This window comes from Schistocerca nitens, chromosome 5 (assembly GCF_023898315.1).
Source record: "Schistocerca nitens isolate TAMUIC-IGC-003100 chromosome 5, iqSchNite1.1, whole genome shotgun sequence".
Taxonomy (NCBI): domain Eukaryota; kingdom Metazoa; phylum Arthropoda; class Insecta; order Orthoptera; family Acrididae; genus Schistocerca; species Schistocerca nitens.
This window is the reverse complement of record NC_064618.1, coordinates 462,433,499-462,458,510: the sequence shown is the minus strand read 5'-3', so window position 1 is coordinate 462,458,510 and position 25,012 is coordinate 462,433,499. Positions and strand designations below refer to the sequence as shown.

Here is a 25,012-nt window from a genome sequence, read left to right as displayed (position 1 = left end):
CAGTTTATGTGGTGGTGTCATGATTACCAAACCGAGTCAAATTTACAAAGTACTTGGCAGTATGGGCCCACGCATCAAAATGAAGTTGCATTCCCTCTTCCCTGGATGGATGCACTGCTTCTGTTGGGAAGTGTGTCAAACAGCCATTGTATCTGGTCCTGAATCAAGCTGACCCCAAATGCTATAATTGGTCTTAAGCATTCTGGACACTGACAGTGGGACGTAGTTGATGTCCCAGCTGATACCACTCATGTCTTATCAGGGACAGATCTGGGGATGTTGCTGGCCGCCGGAGTAACTTAGCATCACGTGACAGTTCACAGGGACACGTGCCAGGTGTGAACGAGCACCGTTCTTTAGTAAACTGAGACCACTATACAACTGTAGGAGAGGTAACAAACTAGGATGCAGAATATCCATGATGTACCATAGTGCCATAAGAGTTCCGTCAACCCCTACCAGCCGTAACCTGAAACCGTACTTAATGGCTCCCTACACCATGAGCCAGGAATAACATCTCAATGCCTCTCCTAAAAATGGTGAGAACTGTGCCTCTCCCCAGGTCGCCACCGTATTTAGCAACGGCTGTCACCTGGGATAATGCAGAACCGCGATTCATCGCTGAACATAATTCGACGCCGTTCATCAGCAGTCTATGTTTTCCGATCAAGGCACCCCTACATATGTGGCTGTTTATATTGTGGTGTCTACATCTACATGAATACTCCGCAAGCCACCTGATCGTGTGTGGCGGAGGGTGCAACTGGCATAACTAACTGGTCCCCTCTTCCATGTTCCAATTGTGAATGACTCCGGAGGGGGGGGGGGGAGATTGATTATTGGTAGCCTCTGTATTAGCTCTAATTGATCGACCTTTTTCCGTTGTGGACGTTTCGCGACGTGTATGTGTAAGGAAGTAATATATTGTCCGACTCTTCCTGGGAAGTACTCTCGAAATTTAAATCATAGATCTCTCCCTGATGTGTAACGCTTTTCTTGTAGCGCCTGCAACTGGAGCTGATTGAGCATCTTTGTAACGCTCTCGCGCCGACCAAGTAATCCCGTGACGACACACGCCGCTCTTCGTCTGATATCTCTTGTATCAGTCCTACGCGGTAAAGGTCATAGAATGATCGGTCAAACATATCTCTCGTAAGGAACTTCTTTCATGGATCGGCTACGTTTAATTAAGATTCTTCCTACGTATCTCAGTCTGGCATCTCCTTTTTATGCTATTTGTTTTATGTGGTCGTTCCACTTAAGGACGCTCAGGGTAGTTACTCCTAGAGGTTGGATGGGTGATGACTCCAGAAAATTGTCATTAATAGCGTATTTGTAATGTAGTGGATTTCTTTTCCTGTGTAAGCGCAATATCTTATACACTACTGGCCATTAAAATTGCTATAACAAGAAGAAATGTAGACGATAAACGGTATTCATTGGACATTAATATATTATACTAGAACTGACATGTGATTACATTTTCACGCAATTTGGGTGCATAGATCCTGAGAAATCAGTACCCAGAACAACCACCTCTGGCCGTAATAACGGCCTTGATACGTCTGGGCATTGAGTCAAACAGAGCTTCGATGGCGTGTACAGGTACAGCTGCCCATGCAGCTTCAACACGATACCACAGTTCATCAAGAGTAGTGACTGGCGTATTGTGACGAGCCAGTTACTCGGCCACCATTGGCCAGACGTTTTCAATTGGTGAGAGATCTGGAGAGTGTGCTGGCCAGGGCAGCAGTCGAATATTTTCTGTATCCAGAAAGGCCCGTACAGGACCTGCAACATGCGGTCGTGCATTATCCTGCTGAAATATAGGGTTTCGCAGGGATCGAATGAAGGGTAGAGCCACGGGTCTTAACACATCTGAAATGTAACGTCCACTGTTCAAAGTGCAGTCAGTGCGAACAAGAGGTGACCGAGATGTGTAACCAATGGCACCCCATACCATCACGCCGGGTGATACGCCAGTATGGCGATGACGAATTCACGCTTCCAACGTGCGTTCACCGCCATGTCGCCAAACACGGATGCGAACATCATGATGCTGTAAACAGAATCTAGATTCATCCGAAAAAATAACGTTTTGCCATTCGTGGACCCAGGTTCGTCGTTCAGTACACCATCGCAGGCGTTCCTGTATGTGATGCAGCGTCAAGGGTAACCGCAGCCATGGTCTCCGAACTGATAGTCCATGCTGCTGCAGACGTCGTCGAACTGTTCGTGCGGATGGTTGTTGTCTTGCAAACGTTCCCATCTATTGACTCAGGGATTGAGACGTGGCCGCACGATCCGTTACAGCCATGCGGATAAGATGCCTGTCATCTCGACTGCTAGTGATACGAGGCCGTTGGGATCCAGCACGCCGTTCCGTATTACCCTCCTGAACCCACCGATTCCATATTCTGCTAACAGTCATTGGATCTCGACCAACGCGATCAGCAATGTCGCAATACGATAAACCGCAATCGTGGTAGGCTACCGTCCAACCTTTATCAAAGTCAGAAACGTGATGGGACGCATTTCTCCTCGTTACACGAGGCTTCACAACAACGTTTCTCCAGGCAACGCCGGTCAACTGCTGTTTGTATATGAGAAATCGGTTGGAAACTTTCCTCATGTCAGCACGTTGTAGGTGTCACCACCGGCGCCAACCTTGTGTGAATGCTCTGAAAAGCAAATCATCTGCATATCACAGCATCTTCTCCCTGTCGGTTAAATTTCGCGTCTGTAGCACGTCATCTTCGTGGTGTAGCAATTTTAATGGGCAGTAGTGTATTTATTGACGATCAGGTTGAACTGCTAAAGCCTATACCATTCATCAATACTATATAGGTCACCCTGCGAATCGACATTGTCTCCCAGCGTTGCCGGCCGTTGTGGCCGAGCGGTTCTAGGTTCTTCAGTCCGGAACCGCGCTGCTGCTATGGTCGCAGGTGCGAATCCTGCCTCGGGCATGGATGTGTGTGATGTCCTTAGTTTAGTTAGTTTTAAGTAGTTCTAAGTATAGGGGACTGATGACCTCAGATGTTAAGTGCCATAGTACTTAGAGCCATTTGAACCATTTTTTCTCCCGGCGTTGGTACTTTCTTGTAGACAACCGCATCATCTGTGAACAGTCTTAAAGAGCTTCCGACGCTTTCTGTTAGATTAGTTACATACATTGTAAACAGTAACGGTCCTACCACATTTCCTTGGGATAATCTCGTAATTCCCTTTACATCTGTAGGTTTTGTTCCGTTGAAGCGACGTTTTAAGTTGTATCTCCAAGGAAGCCCTGACTCCAGTCACGTATCTGGCCCGATACTCGGTAAGGTCGTATTTTTTTTCACTCAACGGCAGTGTGGGACTGCGTAAAATGCCTTCCGGAACTCCAGGAACTCGGCATCAAATTGAGCACCGAAAGTGAGCGTAAGGAATCCAATGAAACAAACGTTCAGTGACTTTGAAAGTAAAATTACGTCAAACGAGCTGAACGAAAACCCTAAGAGATTTTGGTCTTACATGAAGTCAGTAAATATTAACTTCAGTCACTGAGTGACTATAATGGCATAGGAACGGAAGATGACAGAGAGAAGGCCGGAATACTGAATTACGTCTTCCGAAATTCTTTCACTGTGGAAGATCGTAATACGGGTTCTCGTTTCAATCGTCGTACTGTGAGCCGGCAGGTATAAATTTTTTTATGCTTCGTCGCTGGTATTGGTCCAACAGTTCGCCGTCTTATTCACGCGAGCCTGGCACCTAACTTTGTGGACAGCCACAAAGCGAAGGGAAACATACTGACCTTAGTTTCCAGTCTGCACGGCCACATTCTGGTCCAGCCCACTGAAAGAAATGCTTCTATTCTCCTTTTACTTAGCGGGATCAGAACTATAATTTTAAATGAAAGTATAAAGTTCTAGTTAATACATATATTGAGTAAATTTTCTCACGTACAACATTTGGAAATTCACTATCTACAGTTGAAAGTAAATCTTTCCATTCTAACAGCACAACTAGTAGTTCAGAGGGACCTCTACGGTACGTTCCTACCAGATTGTCTTTTGCCCTGACTAATAATACTCAATTGAATGTTCAACTTAAATGTTCAAAATTAATGCTTGCCCTAAAAGTGGAAATAATAGTCACCACTTGCCACACGGATTTAAAATTCTCACGGACAGCACACTAACTGTTACTTTGGCGAATTCTAAGCGATCCATGATGGTGTACAGTCCTCGCGAGTTCACTATCCGTTTTTGCCCCAAATACGCGATTTGTCACAGTCCAGCTCTGGCGTCATCCGAGGCAGAGCGCGATCTGACGTTTAACAGACTTTGATCTTACAGTGGCTGAGTGCGAAGTGAACCTTTCTCCTGCCTCTCGGGCTGTATTTATACAGGGTGGTCCATTGATCGTGACCGGGCCAAGTATGGTGGTGGTGGTGGTTAGTGTTTAACGTCCCGTCGACAACGAGGTCATTAGAGACGGAGCGCAAGCTCGGGTTAGGGAAGGATTGGGAAGGAAAACGGCCGTGCCCTTTCAAAGGAACCATCCCGGCATTTGCCTGAAACGATTTAGGGAAGTCACGGAAAACCTAAATCAGGATGGCCGGAGACGGGATTGAACCGTCGTCCTCCCGAATGCGAGTCCAGTGTGCCAACCACTGCGCCACCTCGCTCGGTGGGCCAAGTATCTCACGAAATAAATGTCAAACGAAAAAACTACAAAGAACGAAACATGTCGAGCTTGAAGGGGGAAACCAGATGGCGCTATGGTTGGCCCGCTAGATGGCGCTGCCATAGGTCAAACGGATATCAACTGCGTTTTTTTAAAAATAGGAACCCCCATTTTTTACAATATATTCGTGTAGTACGTAAAGAAATATCTATGTTTTAGGTGGACCAATCTTTTCGCTTTGTGATAGATGGCGCTGTAATAGTCACAAACACATGGCTCACAATTTTAGACGAACAGTTGGTAACAGGTAGGTTTTTTAAATTGAAGTACAGAACGTAGGTACGTTTGAACATTTTATTTCGGTTGTTACAATGTGATACATGTACCTTTGTGAACTTATCATTTCTGAGAACGCATGCCGTTACAGCGTGATTACCTGTAAATACCACATTAATGCAATAAATACTCAAAATGATGTCCGTCAACCTTAGTGCATTTGGCAATATGTGTAACGACTTTCCTCTCAACAGCGAGAATTCGCCTTTCGTAATGTTCCCACGTCCGCCCCTCGTGGTCTCGCGGTAGCGTTCTCGCTTACCGAGCACGGGGTCCCGGGTTCGATTCCCGGCGGGGTCAGGAATTTTTCCTCCCTCGAGATGACTGGGTGTTATTGTGTCGTCTTCATCATCAACATTCATTCGCATTACGGTCGGAGGAAGGCAATGGCAAACCACCTCCACTAGGACCTTGCCTAGTAAGGCGGCGCGGTTCTCCCGCAACGCTCTCCTACGCTCTGTAAAGAAGTATGGGACTCATCATCATCATCAATGTTCCCACATGCATTGACAATGCGCTGACGCATGTTGTCAGGCGTTGTCGGTGGGTCACGATAGCAAATATCCTTCAACTTTCCCCACAGAAAGAAATCCGGGGACGTCAGATCCGGTGAGCGTGCGGGCCATGGTATGGTGCTTCGATGACCAATCCACCTGTCATAAAATATGCTATTCAATACCGCTTCAACCTCACGCGAGCTATGTGCCGGACATCCATCATGTTGGAAGTACATCGCCATTCTGTCATGCAGTGAAACATCTTGTAGTAACATCGGTAGAACATTACGTAGGAAATCAGCATTTAGATTGCCATCGATAAAATGGGGGCCAATTATCCTTCCTCCCATAATGCCGCACCACACATTAACCTGCCAAGGTCGCTGATGTTCCACTTGTCGCAGCCATCGTGGGTTTTCCGTTGCCCAAAAGTGCATATTATGCCGGTTTACGCTACTGCTGTTGGTGAATGACGCTTCGTCTCTAAATAGAACGCGTACAAAAAATCTGTCATCGTCCCGTAATTTCTCTTGTGCCTAGTGGCAGAACTGTACAGAGTCGTCGCCATACAATTTCTAGTGCATAGAAATATTGGTCGGGTGCAATCGATGTTGATGTAGCATTCTCAACACCAACGTTTTTGAGATTCCCGATTCTCGCGCAGTTTGTCTGCTACTGATGTGCGGATTAGTCGCGACAGCTGCTAAAACACCTACTTGGGCATCATCATTTGTTGCAGGTCGTGGTTGAGGTTTCACCTGTGGCTGAACACTTCCAGTTTTCTTAAATAACTTAACTATCAGGCGAACGGTCCAGACACTTGGATGATGCCGTCCAGGATACCGAGTAGCATACATATCACACACCCGTTGGGCATTTTGATCACAGTAGCCATACATCAACACGATATCGACCTTTTCCGCATTTGGTAAACGGTCCATTTTAACATGGGTAATGTATGACGAAGCAAATACCGTCCGCACTGGTGGAATGTTACGTGATACCAAGTACTTATACGCTTGTGCCTATTACAGCGCCATCTGTCACAAAGCAAAAAATGTGATCCAACTAAAACATTCATATTTGTTTACGTACTACACGAATATTTAATAAAAATGGGGGTTCCTATTTTTAAAAAAGCGCAGTTGATATTCGTTTGACCTATGGCAGCGCCATCTAGTGGGCCAACCATAGCGCCATCTGGTTTCCCCCTCCGAGCTAGTCGAGTTTTGGTCTTTGTAGTTTTTTCGTTTGATACTTATTTCGTGAGATATTTGTCCCGGTCACTTATCAATGGACCGCCCTGTATACGTGTCGCAGCGGACGACCGAGGGAACATCTGTTGTCTACTGCTTATAACACACGGCAGCAGCCTCAGAACGACCTCTTTCTCGGACACATAATCTCTAATAACATAGTTAAGAATCAATTCAGAAACCTCTTAATTTTTGCTTGTATTTAGGCAAGTTGTTTGAAATCACAGAAAAAGTTTCAGCTCGCATTAATAAAAGAATTTTTATAGTGGAACTAAAGGTAGATCGTTACCTCTGAACCATACCTTTACTAGAATTTGTATTAGCTGTTTTTAATACTACAACTATAAAATTTGGCATAGCTCTATTATTTAGTAGGTTTTATTATGTGCATAATCCAAGATTTTCTGTCATTAAAATTGTAGGTACTTAATGTACTACAAATGGGGATATTTTAGTTACAAAATTGATGTTTATTAAATTACTCAGAAACTATAAGAAGTAGTTAATGTGGTCTCTCAGTTAGGATTTTTAGGGTGAACTGAAGCATAAAACAGATATTTGCGTTTCTAAGTGCGCTATTTAGCCCCCGTCATTTTTCCTAAAACAGTGGATTCCGGTTGTAATTATTCCTTTTTAGCTTTGACACTTGCGCCACTTATTTATGAGCTCTATACGCTCATTCCGACCAAATTCTAGATTTCTAGCTTTATTATTTAGTGCCACTTATTTTTCTCTTAATACTAAATTTTTACGGAAACTATCAACTCTAGGTACATAAAGACTTGATATCTGAAACATTATTATACTAAAATATGTTTGAACAAAGTTTTAAACGTAAATGTTGCTTTTAATTTTATACTTAATTGTGGTGCAATACTTGCGCGCTACGCGCAGACACGTTAAGGTGACGTGGCGCTACTAGCAGTGAAACTGGGGTAAGTTCCGGCACACTGGCTCGCCTCTTCATCTCACACACGATACAGTGCTTGCTTTGCTTCAGTACGAACGTCGAAGCGGCAGATATTGAAATAACCGATCGCGGAACAGATATCATACCTGCAAGATTCTACAAAGATTATACGAAAGAACTTTCCCTCCTTCTACCAGCAATTTATCATACGAGGTGCATTCAAGTTCTAAGGCCTCCGATTTTTTTTCTAATTAACTGCTAACCCGAAATCGATGAAACTGGCGTTACTTCTCGACGTAATCCCCGTGCAGACGTACACATTTTTCATAACGCTGACGCCATGATTCCATGGCAGCGGCGAAGGCTTCTTTAGGAGTCTGTTTTGACCACTGGAAAATCGCTGAGGCAATAGCAGCACGGTTGGTGAATGTGCCGCCACGGAGAGTGTCCTTCATTGTTGGAAAAAGCCAAAAGTCACTAGCAGCCAGGTCAGGTGAGTAGGGAGCATGAGGAATCACTTCAAAGTTGTTATCACGAAGAAACTGTTGCGTAACGTTAGCTCGATGTGCGGGTGCGTTGTCTTGGTGAAACAACACACGCGCAGCCATTCCCGGACGTTTTTGTTGCAGTGCAGGAAGGAATTTGTTCTTCAAAACATTTTCCTAGGATGCACCTGTTACCATAGTGCCCTTTGGAACGCAATGGATAAGGATTACGCCCTCGCTGTCCCAGAACATGGAACACCATCATTTTTTCAGCACTGGCGGTTACCCGAAATTTTTTTGGTAGCGGTGAATCTGTGTGCTTCCATTGAGCTGACTGGCGCTTTGTTTCTGGATTGAAAAATGGCATCCACGTCTCATCCATTGTCACAACCGACGAAAAGAAAGTCCCATTCATGCTGTCGTTGCGCGTCAACATTGCTTGGCAACATGCCACACGGGCAGCCATGTGGTTGTCCGTCAGCATTCGTGGCACCCACCTGGATGACACTTTTTGCATTTTCAGGTCGTCATGCAGGATTATGTGCACAGAACCCACAGAAATGCAAACTCTGGAGGCGATCTGTTCAACAGTCATTCGGCGATCCCCCAAAACAATTCTCTCCACTTTCTCGATCGTGTTGTCAGACCGGCTTGTGCGAGCCTGAGGTTGTTTCGGTTTGTTGTCACACAATGTTCTGCCTTCATTAAACTGTCGCATCCATGAACGCACTTTCGACTCATCTATAACTCCATCACCACATGTCTCCTTCAACTGTCGATGAATTTGAATTGGTTTCACACCACGTAAATTCAGAAAACGAATGATTGCACGCTGTTCAAGTAAGGAAAACGTCGCCATTTTAAGTATTTAAAACAGTTCTCATTCTCGCCGCTGGCGGTAAAATTCCATCTGCCGTACAGTGCTGCCATCTCTGGGACGCATTGACAATGAACGCGGCCTCATTTTAAAACAATACGCATGTTTCTATCTCTTTCCAGTCCGGAGAAAAAAAAATCGGAGGCCTTAGAACTTGAATGCACCTCGTAGATGCTGGCACAATGAAGAGTATTTAGCGACTTGAAAAAAGCGCAGCTCATTTTTGTTTTCGAGAAGGGTCACAGGACAGATGCACGTACTTATAGGACCATATCGTTGATGGCAGTCAACACATTGGCCAGTAATTCCTCAATCTGTCTGCTGCTACTCTGTGACCAATAATGGTGAATGGCACAGAATGTTGCAGGGAATCCATTACTTATTCTTAGATGGCAGGCGCAGATGTTCAAATGGCTCTGAGCACTATGCGACTTAACTTCTGAGGTCATCAATCGCCTAGAACTTAGAACTAATTAAACCTAACTAACATAAGGACATCACACACATCCATGCCCGAGGCAGGATTCGAACCTGCGACCGTAGCGGTCGCTCGGCTCCAGACTGTAGTGCCTAGAGCCGCACGGCCACTCCGGCCGGCAGGCGCAGATGTGAAGGGGTTACATTGCACTTGGTGTATTATTCCTTTATGCTGTTCAGATGTAGTCGACTAGAACTTCCGCAACGAGTGTGCCTGCCCTCATGTTCCCAAGCAGTCAAACATCGGGCCATTGTAACATCCAAAAGCCCCACGAATCTGGACACTACACGATGAGACCAGGTGGACAAATGAAGATCCACAGTGAGACCTGTTTAAAACTCTTGCCAGTTGCTGACAACGTTGTCTTACTGGAGTACATGTCATTTTACGTGTTGTCCACTGCGGTCATTCAACGTCTGACACAATTCCTGCCACCTATATAACCTAACAGACCTGATAACAAAACTAAACACGCACAACACTAATGCACCCTGGTGGCCGTTCTATCAGTTACAAAGAATTGCAGCTATAATCATTCACGTACCTGCAGTTGGTGTGTACGTTTACGATGTTGTATTGACATCCGACTACGTCTTCCAAGTGGTTCACTTTTTTGTCTGGCAGTAAGTTTGTTGCACCATGCATGTCGTACCTACTTACAAAACTGTACAAAAATGTGATAAACATTGAAATACATTGTAAAAGCATTAAGAAGTATATTTCAATGGATATGTGGTGGTGATTGTTGCAGGGTTGTCAGCACGGGCGAGACCGCGAGGTGTTTCTGTCGCTGCCGTGCGTGGTGGGCGAGACAGGCATCACGCACATCGTCAAGCAGCCACTTACCGAGACGGAGAAGAAGCAGTTGCACGATTCCGCCACCATCATGCACGAAGTTCAGGAGGGGCTCGACCTCTCCTGAGCGTCACTCACTCTGTACAGTTGCCGTGAACTCTCATTAATAACACCTACTGTGCAATAGCTTGTTCCTTTAATTCTTTCTTTTAGAAAGTTTTCGGGCTGACCACACCATACAGTCGGAATTGTTAAAGCAAGCAGGCAAGCCAGTCATTGTCGAGGGCGCTGTCTGCGCTCCCCTACTGGTACTGTACACGATCCCACATTGCGACACAAGAAACAAGCGACTAAAATAAATGAAAAATAAAAGTACGCAAATGTGGATCAAAGCGTACAGTGGCATTCCGCCAAAAAGTCATGAATTAATGTTCAACGACCAACACTGCAAAATCAGATGAAAAGTGGTTGCTGTATTCTTCCTAGTGCGACAAACCTCATACAAGCCATTGCGAAAGAAGTGATGCTGAGCACCAGATTAAGGATAAGGGACTGCCCAATGATGCAAAGTTTCCTCGTTCGTCGGAATGATACACCAGTATGTGAAGCTTTCAAAATACCATCTTCAGTACAACCTCTTTTAACTACGACGGACGTTCAATAAGTAGTACAACAATTTATTCTGGAAACAAGTTGGTTTTATTTAGGATTCCAACACTCCATATTATTCCCCTTCTTTTGGTTACAAAGCCATATTTTTCAATATAATCTCCGTTCAGTACGACGGTCATAACGCTCCATTGCCGGAGGGCCTGCTTTCCCAGTTGGTACCACTGTACTGGTGCACGTGAGAGCCAACGTCTTGCAGCATCAATAACCTCCACATCCTCCACATACTGCATCCCGTGGAGTGCATCCTTCATGGGCCAAACAGATGGTAATCGAAAGGTGAGAGATCCTGCCCAAGGGAGGAAGAACAGCCCAATGAATTTCTGTGAGCTCCTCTTGGATGCGCAGACTTGTGTGAGGCCTTGCGTTGTCACGGAGAAGTTTGTCTGCATTTTTGTGGTAACGAATATGCTCAAGTCGTTTCTCCAACAAAGCAGGAGTCGCAGCTATGTGCGCCCGGCCGGCACACCAGAGATCGGACATCTTTGCGCAACATTTTCCGATGATGACCGACTCCTCGCATAACGACTCATCGTGCTTTTTTTCACTGCCGCGTCTCTGTAGACATTCTGTAGCTACCAATCAATATCTGCGATGCTTCGGATTTCCGCCAAAAGAAACGCAATGACAGCTCTTTGCTTGGTATGCACCTCCGCTACAGACGCCATTTTAAAAGCTGCGCTAGCGCTGCCACCTATCGGAACTTCATGAAACTATAGGGACTGAAGCGGGAATATTTCACGATGTCCCACAATGAATTCCACATTTTTTCAATCGAAATTGGCTGAGAAAAAACCGCTCGTATTACCTATTGAACACTCCTCGTACGTGTGTTTCATGTGCTGATAAAAGGGCAAACCTCAGCTTGTCTATAAACCTGTGCACCGCCCTAGCTGACAACGGAAACTGTCTGACGTGCATTTAAAAATCTTATTAAGTGTCGCTAATTCTACCTAAGGTGTTGAGAAGCGGATATCGATGAGCTCGGAGTTGATGTCTTGGTCCCCGTTTTATATTAAACAGACAGCCATCCACAAATACGACCGAGCTTTAGCATTTTAATTCAACTGATTTTCCTTCCAATAAACAGCATCTCAAGTTAGAAACAGTGTGTATACATAAAGAGTCAGGAAATGTTTTCGATACGCCAATTTTTATCGAAAGATAAGTAACCTTTTAAGCATAATTAGAAAAAAATGGACTATAGGAGCGTAGCTTGTAGTTACACTAAACTCATCACTAATTAACCACCCATCGTTGAAGCAGTGAACGGAATATTTCAAATGTCATAGTTGGATTTTTATATATGGCGCAGTACATGATAAATAGATATCGTCAGTGGTGAACCACACATTTCGACATAGCCAGACGTACTAATGAGAGTAAACGCTATTATAACCACGATTTATGTATGGTGATTTATAATAAGAGCACTGATGACCATGCTGTTGACCGCCCTAAATATAGCTAATATCGTAACCTAGCGTCTCACTGAAACCACAAAACGAACATAAGTGGAAAACAAATTTAACACGGTACTGGCTATAAGTAATCGTTAAAAATTTTAAATCATAATTTTTATGGTGTTTTGCGATATTGGTACAATAAGATTACTTGCTATTATAACTCAAATGTTTTGAAGGCTATAAGAAAAGTAACTTCGATTTTCTTTCGACACGGAAAGCATGGAGGGAATGAAATAGTCGGTAGTCTGGATCTTGGAATACAGCAGTCTTCTTGTACCTGCCTTAGTTGGAGGTTCACTCTGCTTCTCGTTCGCAAACTGGAATCGCTTCAGATGACCAATGCTAGTGAAAAAACAAATGCAGAATTCTTTCTGTAATAGCGGTTTTAGTGACAAAGTATCGTATGAACGTTGTCGTTCTTGCGAAAGCTGTGCGGTGCATGAACAGGATGTGATGAGTAAAGCTATTTTGTGTCAGGCGCATTTTCATTTAGGAGTGGAAGGATAAATATTCATGATGAAGGTGGACGTGGCAGTACTTCTGTAGTTAGCACGTAACTGATGCAGAAAATTGCCAGAAAAAGTCAGGGCATTCGGCGTTTTACAATATATAAATTGACGGACAGATTTCTCGGACTGTTTTGCACGAGATCGTGGATAAAACATTAGAGTAATTCTCGCTTTATGCTCAATGAATGCCTAAATTCCTTTCTGAGAACCAGAAACCACAACGAATCATTTCTGCTCTGGACTGCATTTTTTGCGTGTCCACTGAACGGATTCGTGACTACAATGAGACACGGATTTCCTATGCTAACATTGAGACAAAACAGCTGTCAATCGTGACGGTTCAGAGTACCTCTACATCAGCCCAAAAACAGCCCCGACAAACACGATTAGCCGGAGACGTTAAGGACAATTGTTTTTGGGAAACTAAACGGATTTTGATTGCGAATTTTTTGGAACGTGAAACGGCAATCAATAATTCTGAATTCTATTGTCAGACATCTAGAAAATTTAGACATACAAAAGCAAAGGAGTACCAGTTTCTTAACTGATGCCGGCCGCGGTGGTCTCGCGGTTCTAGGCGCGCAGTCCGGAACCGTGCGACTGCTACGGTCGCAGGTTCGAATCCTGCCTCGGGCATGGATGTGTGTGATGTCCTTAGGTTAGTTAGGTTTAAGTAGTTCTAAGTTCTAGGCGACTTATGACCACAGCAGTTGAGTCCCATAGTGCTCAGAGCCATTTGAACCATTTTTTCTTAACTGATGTCGTGGTTTCGCCGGTCAAATACAAACAAGAATTGGTGCATCATTTCGAATGAGGCGTATTTGAACACCCACTCTATAGCCGGCTTACCTTGAAGTGATATTCAGAGCATCGTGTAAACTAGAAAGCTCATTGGTTGCTACCGTCTTGATTCCAACGAAGTGTCTGTGAGAAATGGCGCTAGTATCGCCGATACTTGGTATAAAAGGGCAGTGCATTGGCGGAGTTGTCATTTGTAGTTCGGTGATTCGTGTGAAAAAGTTTCCGACGTGATTATGGCCGTACGAGGGGAATTAACAGAATTTGGACTTGGAATGTTAGTTGAAACTAGACTTATGGGACATTCCATTTCGGAAATCGTTAGGGTATTCAGTACTCCGAGATCCACAGTGTCACGAGTGTGCCGAAAATACCGAATTTCAGGCATAACTTCTCACCACGGACAACGCAGTGGCCGACGGCCTTCACTTAAAGACCGATAGCAGCGGCGTTTGCGTAGAGTTGTCAGCGCTAACAGACAAGCAGAACTGCGTGAAATAATCACATAAATCAATGTGCAACGTACGACGAACGTATCCTTTATTACAGTGCAGAGAAATTTGGTGCTAATGGGCTATGACAACGTACGACCGTTGCGAGTGCCTTTGCTAATAACACGACATGGCGTGCAGTGCCTCTCCTGGGCTCGTGAGCATATCGGTTGGACCCTAGACGAAAGTAAAACCTTTGCTGGTCAGTTGAGTCCCGATTTCGGATGGTAAGAGCTGGTTCAAATGTGGCACAGACCCCACGAAGCCGTTGACTCAACTTGTCTACAAGGCACTGTGCAAGATGGTGGTGGTTCCGTAAGCGTGTGGCCTGTGTTTACATGGAGTGGACTGGGTCCTCTGGTCCAACTGAACCGATCATCGACTGGAAATGGTTATATTCGGCTACCTGGAGACCATTTGCAGCCATTCATAGACTTCATGTTCCCAAACAACGATGGAATTTTGTATGGATGACATTGCGCCATGTCACCGGGCCACATTCGTTCGCGGTTGGTTCGAAGAACATACTCGACAGTTCCAGCAAATGACTTAGCCACTCAGATCGCACCGTATGAACACCATCGCTCATTTATGGGACATAATCGAAAAGTCAGTTCGTGGTCAGATTCTTGCAGCGGCAACACTTTCACAGTTGTAGACAGTTATAGATGCAGCATGGCTCAGTCTTTCTGCAGGGCACTTCCAACGACTTTTAGAGCCTATGCCAAGTCGAGTTGCTGTACCAAGAGGTATATCCCACTACTTTCGTCACTTCGGTGTAACTTTTTTTTGGGGGAGTGTGTCATCTAGTTGAGAGCTATTATAAATAGATAAATCAGAATTGCGATTATGTAGAAAAGTAATATGAAGATGTAGATTTAAGATTCCCCTAGTCAATTTTCGTTAGCTGTTTCAGTGCCTTATGAAACAAACGTTGCATTAAGGATAACGCTGACTCAGACATGAATGTGGCTGTCTTGTAGTATAATCTACGTGACGCATTGTCTCCAATGTTAGCGTATATGAGCTGCACGAACATTCCCCTGTAGTTGTAACGGATTTCTCTATATTTTAATCAGCAAATCACAGTAGTTTTCTAGATGTGGTTTCCAGTTCCCTGTGAACTGCGGTTGTGCATTTCAATCAAGATTTTAATTAAATTATATTTTGAAGTTGACATACCAATCGAAGAAGTATGTTAAAAAGGAAGATTAGGGTTTAACGTCCCGTCGACATCGTAGTCACTGGAGGCGGAATGTTTCAAGGATAGGGAAGGAAATCAGCCGTGCACTTTCAATGGAATCATTTAGGCATTTGCCTGGAGCGATTTAGGGAAACCACGGAAAACCTAAATCTGGATGGCCGTTCCTGGATTTTAACCGTCGTCCTCCTGAATGCGCATCCAGTGTGCTAACCACTGTGTCATCTTGCCCGTTATTTAAATGCGTGAGAGGAGCAGACGCGTTTAGTGACCAGTTGAATGACGCATAAAATGACTCTCATGGTAAAACAGCCCGCGTTCGTTGTCGAGTGTTAGGAAATACCAATTCGTGGGAAACGTATACGTAGAATTTAAAGACTGGAAGTATTTTGGCAAAATCTCCAACAAAGTGAGCAACTCCAAGTTATTGGCAAATGGTGCGAAATAATCTGTGTAGCGAATATAAAACGGTAACTATCTGAAAAGAGTTCGAATACCAGCAAACATAGCTCCTGTGAAGGAAAACCTTGATCCAAGTCGGACGAAATTTCACAAAGTTTATCTGTGCAGGTGGGAATGAAGAGGTCGTCGTGTCAAAACATTATCTAAGAGGACTAGCATCTGTACTCTGTTGTGCATCAGTTAAAGCGTCCAGCCGAACTCTGTGAGTTCTGCCGGTGGTTTCTGAGCGAATTGGAATCAGGACTTTTGGATCCTTAGTTTTTCTTTTCTTCAGGTAAGGCCTGGTTCAGTCAGGACATGCACTATTATGTGTCAGAAAATCGCCTTCGGTGCTTTGAAGACTCGTTGCATAGTCTCAAGATGTTTGTTTGACACACAGTATCTAGTGTCTGAATCTTTCACCAAACTGTTAACGCAAATCATTGCGCTCAGAAACAGTTTAAACTAAATGTGGATTAACTCACAGATTATATGAGCAATATATGAATATTTTCCTCAAGACGGAGCAATAGCGCACATCGCCTTGAGAACTCTGTCACGAGTGTATGAGGTGTTCGATAAGGAGAGGTAAATACATCGCCTGATCTATTTCGATGTGATTCCTAGCTGTGGTGCAAATTGAAGGGTTAAGTGCACTCACATAATCCTCACACACTGAAAGAGCTACAGCAGAACACTGTAAACGTTATCGCAGCTAACACTCAGACAGAGGCTCTACGCGTGTCTCACAGTTTGATAAATTCGACACGATGCTACATCGAAGTCAATGGTGGCCTTTTCTAGCATCTTCTGTGATGTTCACTGAGAAGGGCCAATTCCGCGTCAGTCTTACTGTAAATATTTTCCGTGCCAATTTCATTTTTGCCCACCCTGTATACGGTTACTATGTCTACGGACATTGTACACTATTCCTCCATACTCGGTGTCAGGATCAAGTATACCTCAAATGTGTGGGATCCGTACCCGAAAGGACTGACAGGAGATACTGAAAGTATACAAGAGAAGGCAGCACGAATGGAGCAGTGTTTGTTTGACTTGTGTCACCAAAACGCAGAAAAACCTGGACTAGCAGATGTTTGAGAGTTGGATATCGCAGTTTAGTTGACGTTTATCTACAAAGTTTCAAGAACCAGTATTAAGTGAGGAATCTAGAAACATACTACAGCCGCTTATGTACTGCTCCTATAGTTATCATGAAGACAACAACAAACTGATTATAGTCTTGATGGAGTCATTTAAAGGTGGTCATTCTTCGCCTGACACGTATGTGGATAGAACGGGGGAAAACATGAACCTTGGCTTAATGGGGAATACCTTCTGTCATGCACTTCACAGTTGGTTTCAGAGTTTTGTTGTAGATGTTGATGAAGTGGAAAGCGTTCAGATTTTAGGACTACAAGCAGACGGAATCCAAATTGGAAAACCTGTGTAGTAAACGTATTGAAACACTTTTGTTTAGCTACATTTGCTCAGGGTAACATTATATCACTTTTTACCGTTTTTTGAAAATAAATTGCACATAGCAACATGTGGGGCGGCTGGTTGGAAAATAATGTTGTATTATAAATATGTTGTTTGTTGAAACACTGCATTTCCCGGCCGATTAACCATATGTGCGGCGGCGGGTGGAATTATTGTTGTTAAAGTGTTCCTATTATTTATGCTGTCTTTTGCCGTTCTCAACACTGGCTTTCTAACTACAATATTGGCAACCAGAAAGTGATTAGCAAAACGTGAAGCCTGTAATTAGAATTCCTAGTGCCCACTTCATCTGAGAAACACACTTATAGCTGCAGCTTATAGCTCTGAGAAATTAGGAGATTGACTGGGATTCATAATTAAAAAACGATTTTCTAAAATTTCTCTGTATTCTGAAAGTCACAGATGAAAACAAAAAAATCCACACAATCTAACTAACAGAGCAGTTCAGAGTCTAATGCGCTGATGCAACTATAAATGTCCAAATTAAATGTTTAAATGAATGCTCGCCATAATTTGATGATTAGGTTCATCAAACGCCACGCTAAATAATCGGTAGAATGTCTGTCCCGCGGCGGCACGTGAAAATACGACAATACGCAAACTGAAGATCGATAATTAAAGTCATCCCAGAATTAACACTTGACTCGAAAATGATTTCATGGTTACGCGTATTCCGAGTAACTTAATGCGGCATCCGAGGCTGTTTGTAGCAATGATACCGACGCGACGCGACTCCCGACACAGATGACGTGCTATTCAGCGTCTGGAGAGAACTGGGGCCTTCTTCCTCGTACCGTGTGACTCACGTGCAATTCTCTGCACGATTTGAAGCAGGTTAAGCAGGTCAACTGCTGTTCCTGCGTGTTGGATTCTCTAGATGGATGTGGTCCTCACTTCGTTGTAGGTCTTCTCGTATTCACAAATGTTGGTCGTCCTCACTGGGTGCATGGAGTTATTCCAGCAACCGGTCCGGCCATCTGGTCGCTGGACGCCAGTGGAGTTGGTTTCCCAGTCCACTGACCAGCGGGTTCCTGGACGTCCTCGCCGACTCGTAGAAGTTCCGTGCGAGCGCGCGGAAGCGGCGCTTCAGCATCGGAACTCCCGCGATGTCGTGAAGCATACGGGTGTCGTGGTCCCTTGGCAGGTGGAGCGCCAGCCGAAGGGCTTTGTTCTGCACCCGTTGCAGCGTCTGGACGTGTGTGTCGGCGGCATTTCCCCACACCACGGCCGCGTACTCCAGCACTGGCCTGATAAGTGCTAGGTAGAGCGAGAGGCCGCAGGGGGGGGGGGGGGGGAGGGGGCAGTGTCGTCGTGGGGTTGAGGAGGGGGTAGAGCGAGCGCATCCGTCCAAGCGCCCGGCCCCTCAGCTCCCTGATGTGTGGACCCCAGGTCAGGCGTCGGTCCATAGTGACGCCGAGGTACTTTCCAGTGCGCGACCACGGGATGGGGCCTCCCATGATCCGCACTTGCGGCAGCGCGTCGGGTATGCGGCGGCGAGTAAACACCACAGCCTGGCTCTTCCCGGCGTTGAACTTGAGCCGCCATTTGGTGGCCCAGGCTCCAATCTCGTTGCAGGCGAGCTGCAGGCAGCGGCCTCGCGCAGCGTTCTTATATACACTCCTGGAAATTGAAATAAGAACACCGTGAATTCATTGTCCCAGGAAGGGGAAACTTTATTGACACATTCCTGGGGTCAGATACATCACATGATCACACTGACAGAACCACAGGCACATAGACACAGGCAACAGAGCATGCACAATGTCGGCACTAGTACAGTGTATATCCACCTTTCGCAGCAATGCAGGCTGCTATTCTCCCATGGAGACGATCGTAGAGATGCTGGATGTAGTCCTGTGGAACGGCTTGCCATGCCATTTCCACCTGGCGCCTCAGTTGGACCAGCGTTCGTGCTGGACGTGCAGACCGCGTGAGACGACGCTTCATCCAGTCCCAAACATGCTCAATGGGGGACAGATCCGGAGATCTTGCTGGCCAGGGTAGTTGACTTACACCTTCTAGAGCACGTTGGGTGGCACGGGATACATGCGGACGTGCATTGTCCTGTTGGAACAGCAAGTTCCCTTGCCGGTCTAGGAATGGTAGAACGATGGGTTCGATGACGGTTTGGATGTACCGTGCACTATTCAGTGTCCCCTCGACGATCACCAGTGGTGTACGGCCAGTGTAGGAGATCGCTCCCCACACCATGATGCCGGGTGTTGGCCCTGTGTGCCTCGGTCGTATGCAGTCCTGATTGTGGCGCTCACCTGCACGGCGCCAAACACGCATACGACCATCATTGGCACCAAGGCAGAAGCGACTCTCATCGCTGAAGACGACACGTCTCCATTCGTCCCTCCATTCACGCCTGTCGCGACACCACTGGAGGCAGGCTGCACGATGTTGGGGCGTGAGCGGAAGACGGCCTAACGGTGTGCGGGACCGTAGCCCAGCTTCATGGAGACGGTTGCGAATGGTCCTCGCCGATACCCCAGGAGCAACAGTGTCCCTAATTTGCTGGGAAGTGGCGGTGCGGTCCCCTACGGCACTGCGTAGGATCCTACGGTCTTGGCGTGCATCCGTGCGTCGCTGCAGTCCGGTCCCAGGTCGACGGGCACGTGCACCTTCCGCTGACCACTGGCGACAACATCGATGTACTGTGGAGACCTCACGCCCCACGTGTTGAGCAATTCGGCGGTACGTCCACCCGGCCTCCCGCATGCCCACTATACGCCCTCGCTCAAAGTCCGTCAACTGCACATACGGTTCACGTCCACGCTGTCGCGGCATGCTACCAGTGTTAAAGACTGCGATGGAGCTCCGTATGCCACGGCAAACTGGCTGACACTGACGGCGGCGGTGCACAAATGCTGCGCAGCTAGCGCCATTCGACGGCCAACACCGCGGTTCCTGGTGTGTCCGCTGTGCCGTGCGTGTGATCATTGCTTGTACAGCCCTCTCGCAGTGTCCGGAGCAAGTATGGTGGGTCTGACACACCGGTGTCAATGTGTTCTTTTTTCCATTTCCAGGAGTGTATAAAGCCGCGGTGCGGACGGCTAAGGGAACGCCTGATCAAATCGGCTCTCCCGACTAGTAATGCACCACTTTAAGTCATTGAATAAATCATAGCTTCTCTTGCTGATGGCCGATGAAGCTCTTAATTTAAAGGTGCATTCAGCACGCAGGTAAGTATTGATAATAAAATTTTGACGTGGCTAAGTTAAATATTTTGGGCGAGAGAATTAATTTAATTACACTGCACGCAGTAGACGAGCTCTGAACTGGCCCTTTGGAAATCGCTATCGCTATAGTTTTATAGGTATTCAAATGAAACTTCTCACATCTTCATAGTTATAGCGGATCTCCAACCTACTTAAATATAAACATCCTAGCCTTATTTATTTGCCTACTTAATCTATCTTGCTTCCTTAATTTTTAAGACAAAAATCAGAAAATCATGAATTTCCACTAAAATTTTAATTTGTGAGATCCAAAGTACTGTTTCTATTAAATTATTATGGAAAAGGAATCTAAATATAAATTTTTAATTTTCTAGCTCTTTTCTGTTGCGCCAGTGATTTTTACAAAAAAACGTCCATATTTCGAAAATGGCTAAAGTTATCGAACTGATATTCAACACACATTAATTTAGTATTAGTCCTGACATGCTAGAAATGTCTTAGGTTATTTGCTTGATTTTTAAAGTATTGCGCAACATTTATGACGTCAGAGCTAGTTACAGCGGACTGGCTGGCACACAATGGAAAGACTGGTGTGAATTTATTACGGCATGAGTAGGCTGCTTCCCTACAAACAGACATTGTAACATTTTACGTCTATAGTTACTGAGTGCTCGGAAACGTGAAAACAAATACCAACTATTCCCTATTAAAGTAAAATTTCAATTTTATTGCTGGTAAAAGATTACACTGTCATTCAGGACAACCTTATACCAGCCTAAAGAAACTAATTTTTTCCCCTATATCTAATGCTCTGGATAAATATAGATTGTGCCAGAAGGAAATCAGGTATTAGTAAGAAGTAAAAACAAACAGCGTTAATTCAGTACTGCAGGCTGACCCTGAAATATCAAGATATTTGTACGTATTGTTCAACTTAAATCACTGACGCCAGGAGCTCTCTTTACTGCCAACACAATTAAAGGATAATCATGAGCCTAAGAGCTTGTAGTAAGTTGGAAAGACAAGTAAAAGAGTAACTAGAAATCACAAAGGTTATGAGACTGTTACTTTTAGTCAAAATAATACAAGTAGCTGGAGGAGCAACCATTTGAAATTTATGTGGTAAGTGGCAGAAATATACCTTGGCTGGTAAGAAGTTACCCTGACTGACTGTACACGTGGTTGTAGGTACAAAAATTTGAAAAGTAAACGCTCTAGTATGTTATACATCTGTCTGAATACCAATGACCAACGGAATCATAGTTTCCAAAAACTCAAATTTACGTGCGTAATATTCGCAGAATACAAAGGTGTTTTATAAGAACTCTATACTGCAGCGTACGGCAGGTACCTGTCGGTATTGTGACAACTGCTTCACAGCGTACACCCTCATTAATATCCTTTCTGGTTTTCAATATTTCTCTTTTCTGAGGGAAATAGTACTTAGAGCAATTGTGATGGTAAACTCTACAAATGTGTCCAAGCATTCAGCAATAGAATCGTTTCAGCAGCTTGCCAGAGCACAGTTAATATTTCATGAGGAACATCGTAAACTGGTATTCAAGTGTAAATTAAAGAACTACGTGTCATCCAACTTCTAATGGATTGAAGAGAATTTTCACAGTGTTTTAGTGATACTATTAATTCAAATCAGCACTTTTATATTATAATATTTCCTAATTTTAAATCTTTCTACTACGTAAATAAAATGTATATCCTTGAGTCCTTTCCACGCGCAGTGTGTCCTCTTCATGAGATCCACGAAGTATAATTCATCTAATCAAATGTACTATAACGCGAGTGGAAACTGCAATAAGTTTTATTACCAGCAGTGTAGATCCAGCTGTGAAATTCGTAGCAGAAACCATGGGGCAGAATTTATCAGGCTAAGCTTCCACATGTCTTAAGGTTTGTGCCCGTCCTTTCAATAGCTCTTGTAACGCGTTAAGCGATAAAATAATACCTCAGATGCCGTACGCCTACAATAATACTACAAAATAATAACTGATAGGCTTAAAAGTTCCACGAATAAAGTAGCTAAGCGATTCAGCAGTACTTCAAGAGCTCAACGTGGACGACCCTATGTTGTTACCACAGAGAAGGTACCCATATCATTCCACTGGTTGGAAGTCACCATGAAAATGTTTGATTAAATAAGAAAAAGCCGGACCTCGTAGGACGGAAGCGTAAATCACAGACTCGAATTTTGATACAATAATCTGAGTGACTTTCAAATGTACCGGTGCAGAGTTTTTTCGGTGTAGTGGTTAGATTAAGTGATTAGATACGTGAAAACTGCACGCCGACGAAGAAGTGGGATTTAGTTGCAAAGTGAAACTATTGTACTGGAAGAAATAACACTTGTCGGTACAGTGGTTGGTTCCTGGCTTTACTCCTGGAAGGGCCGAGATGAGACTACATTAAAATGTTACATTACTTTATTACAACTTGAACAAGATGAAATACTTAATTTTGTAACTATCCATGAGCACAGGAATGTCATGAGTATTTATTACTGTAAAGGAACATTAATGTATCACTTGATACAGAACAAGACACTAGTCTCTCCTCAGAGAGTCTAATTGACGATAAGCTTGTATGCAGATTTCTGTCTAACATAATTATCGCATTGCTGGCTCGATCGAGAGACGGTGCTGTCGTATTCGGCGACGACTGTTGACAGAGCTGAGTGGCACTGCTCTCAGTCGTAAGTATGCGAGCTGATGCGTTGGCTAATGGAAACTCTTCTGGGCATGTCTACGCCATTGCCTCTCATTCGTAATTGCTACTGGCGGCACTACGTTTACTTGTGGTTCCGTCGCAAGGTACCAACCTTTCCTTGGCACCTCACTTTTCGGACGACACCATAGAAACTACGGAAAACTCTGATCTTACTGTGTTTCCTAATGCCAAAAAATGAACAGTTTCTGATTTTTTTTCATTACTTGTGTCTCAGGATGCAAAGAATGCTCAAATAAAGAATATTGACATAATGAAAGTAGCCATTGTTTCTGATAAACATCAGTGTGTATGAAAACTATAAAATCCATGTGAACTGACTGTAAATGGCGAAGCTCTGGCTAACGACTTGCGTGCAGAGAAGATAGCGAATTAATTAACCAAGTTCGAAGTGCGTCACGTCTTGAGTTTATAATCTTGCAACCTATCACAGTGAGTAAGTTCATATCAATGTTTCAGACTTTAAATTTCTTTCTTAGTGAGTGTTAGCAAAATTTTTATAGAACGATGAACTTGGCGTCTTTTAAGATTTTTTCGAGCTTTCAGCCCCATCAAGTGGTTAAATGTCCACGAGCTTTCGGGTGAGAACACTTTGACCTTTGTCAAGTGGTGATTGTCGTGTGATTTCTGCTTCTTCCTGTAATGTTACTCGTGTTAATCCTAGTGCCATGAATGGTAATCTTTTCAATGTACACCCGCCCTGCCTGCTTCAACATTCCGATGATCGGGTCCCAAGCTGTGGTTAGCTGCAGTAGGCCGGCGGTATTGAGAGTATTGCGAGAAAGATTTGTCTCGATCACTTTTATTATGACGATTCCCCAAAAACTATTGTGATTAAATGGACAAATAGTATCAGGGATAGCATTGAGAAAGGAGGGATCGAGGTAAAACTTTCTGGTATAGCGTCGAAAAAGAAGCGATAATGATAAAGATTTCAAACAATACCACCAATAACAATGGCGACTTGCAGCTAAGCCAAGCTTAGGACCCGACGATCGGAAGGTTCAAGCGAACCTGGCAGGTGTACAACGAAAACATTTCCGTACATGGCACTGTAGTGAGCACGGAGCCTGTGAGAAATACGGGCCCCACAACGAACTTGTGATGTCACACTAGTTGTCTCGGCCACATATATCGCGAACGCTTGGCTACGTCCGGGGCCAGACCGGAAAACAGTATGTCAATGGGAAGTTATCGGATTCAACACGACCTCAGCCCTCCTTACACTACCTAACAAATCCAAACCCTTTCTGTGCTACTACAGATCACATTTTCTGTATCAGGAACGCGACAATCTTCCTCAAAAATTATAGAAATTAAAGTCCTATCAAACTTCAAAAGACAGCTAATGACCCACCTTCTATTACAATAGCTATCTCTTCTGCAGCTCACTGTCGTCATCCATGCCTCCACCAGCACTTTTGCCTCCCATTTTCTACAGAGTTCTCTACTGAAATTTCTTTTTCCTTACAAATAAATAAATAAAGTCCTTAACTTTATCATTTGTTATCGGGAGCCTGGCGCAGATACGAAGTATTAAAGCGTTGGGAAATAGTAATTTGCTTTCCGCCGCAGACGATTACTGCAACTTTCATTTCAATCCTCTCCTCTTTCATTATCCTGTCCACTTCTTTCAATATCAAACAAGACTTCAAAAGTTCTAATGCCTCCATTATTTTATTATTATTATTATTAACATCAC

The 25,012-nt window shown here is 44.4% G+C and overlaps 1 protein-coding gene across 1 annotated transcript in view; it reads left to right on the top strand.

Moving 5' to 3' along the window:
• Positions 1 to 10,435, top strand: part of LOC126260530 (L-lactate dehydrogenase-like) — a 326,171-nt gene extending 315,736 nt beyond the window's left edge. The window contains exon 8 of the mRNA XM_049957863.1: positions 10,265 to 10,435. Within this exon, the coding sequence (XP_049813820.1) occupies positions 10,265 to 10,435 (171 nt within the window). The remainder of the gene's footprint in view (positions 1 to 10,264) is intronic.
• Positions 10,436 to 25,012: the final 14,577 nt, after the last annotated feature.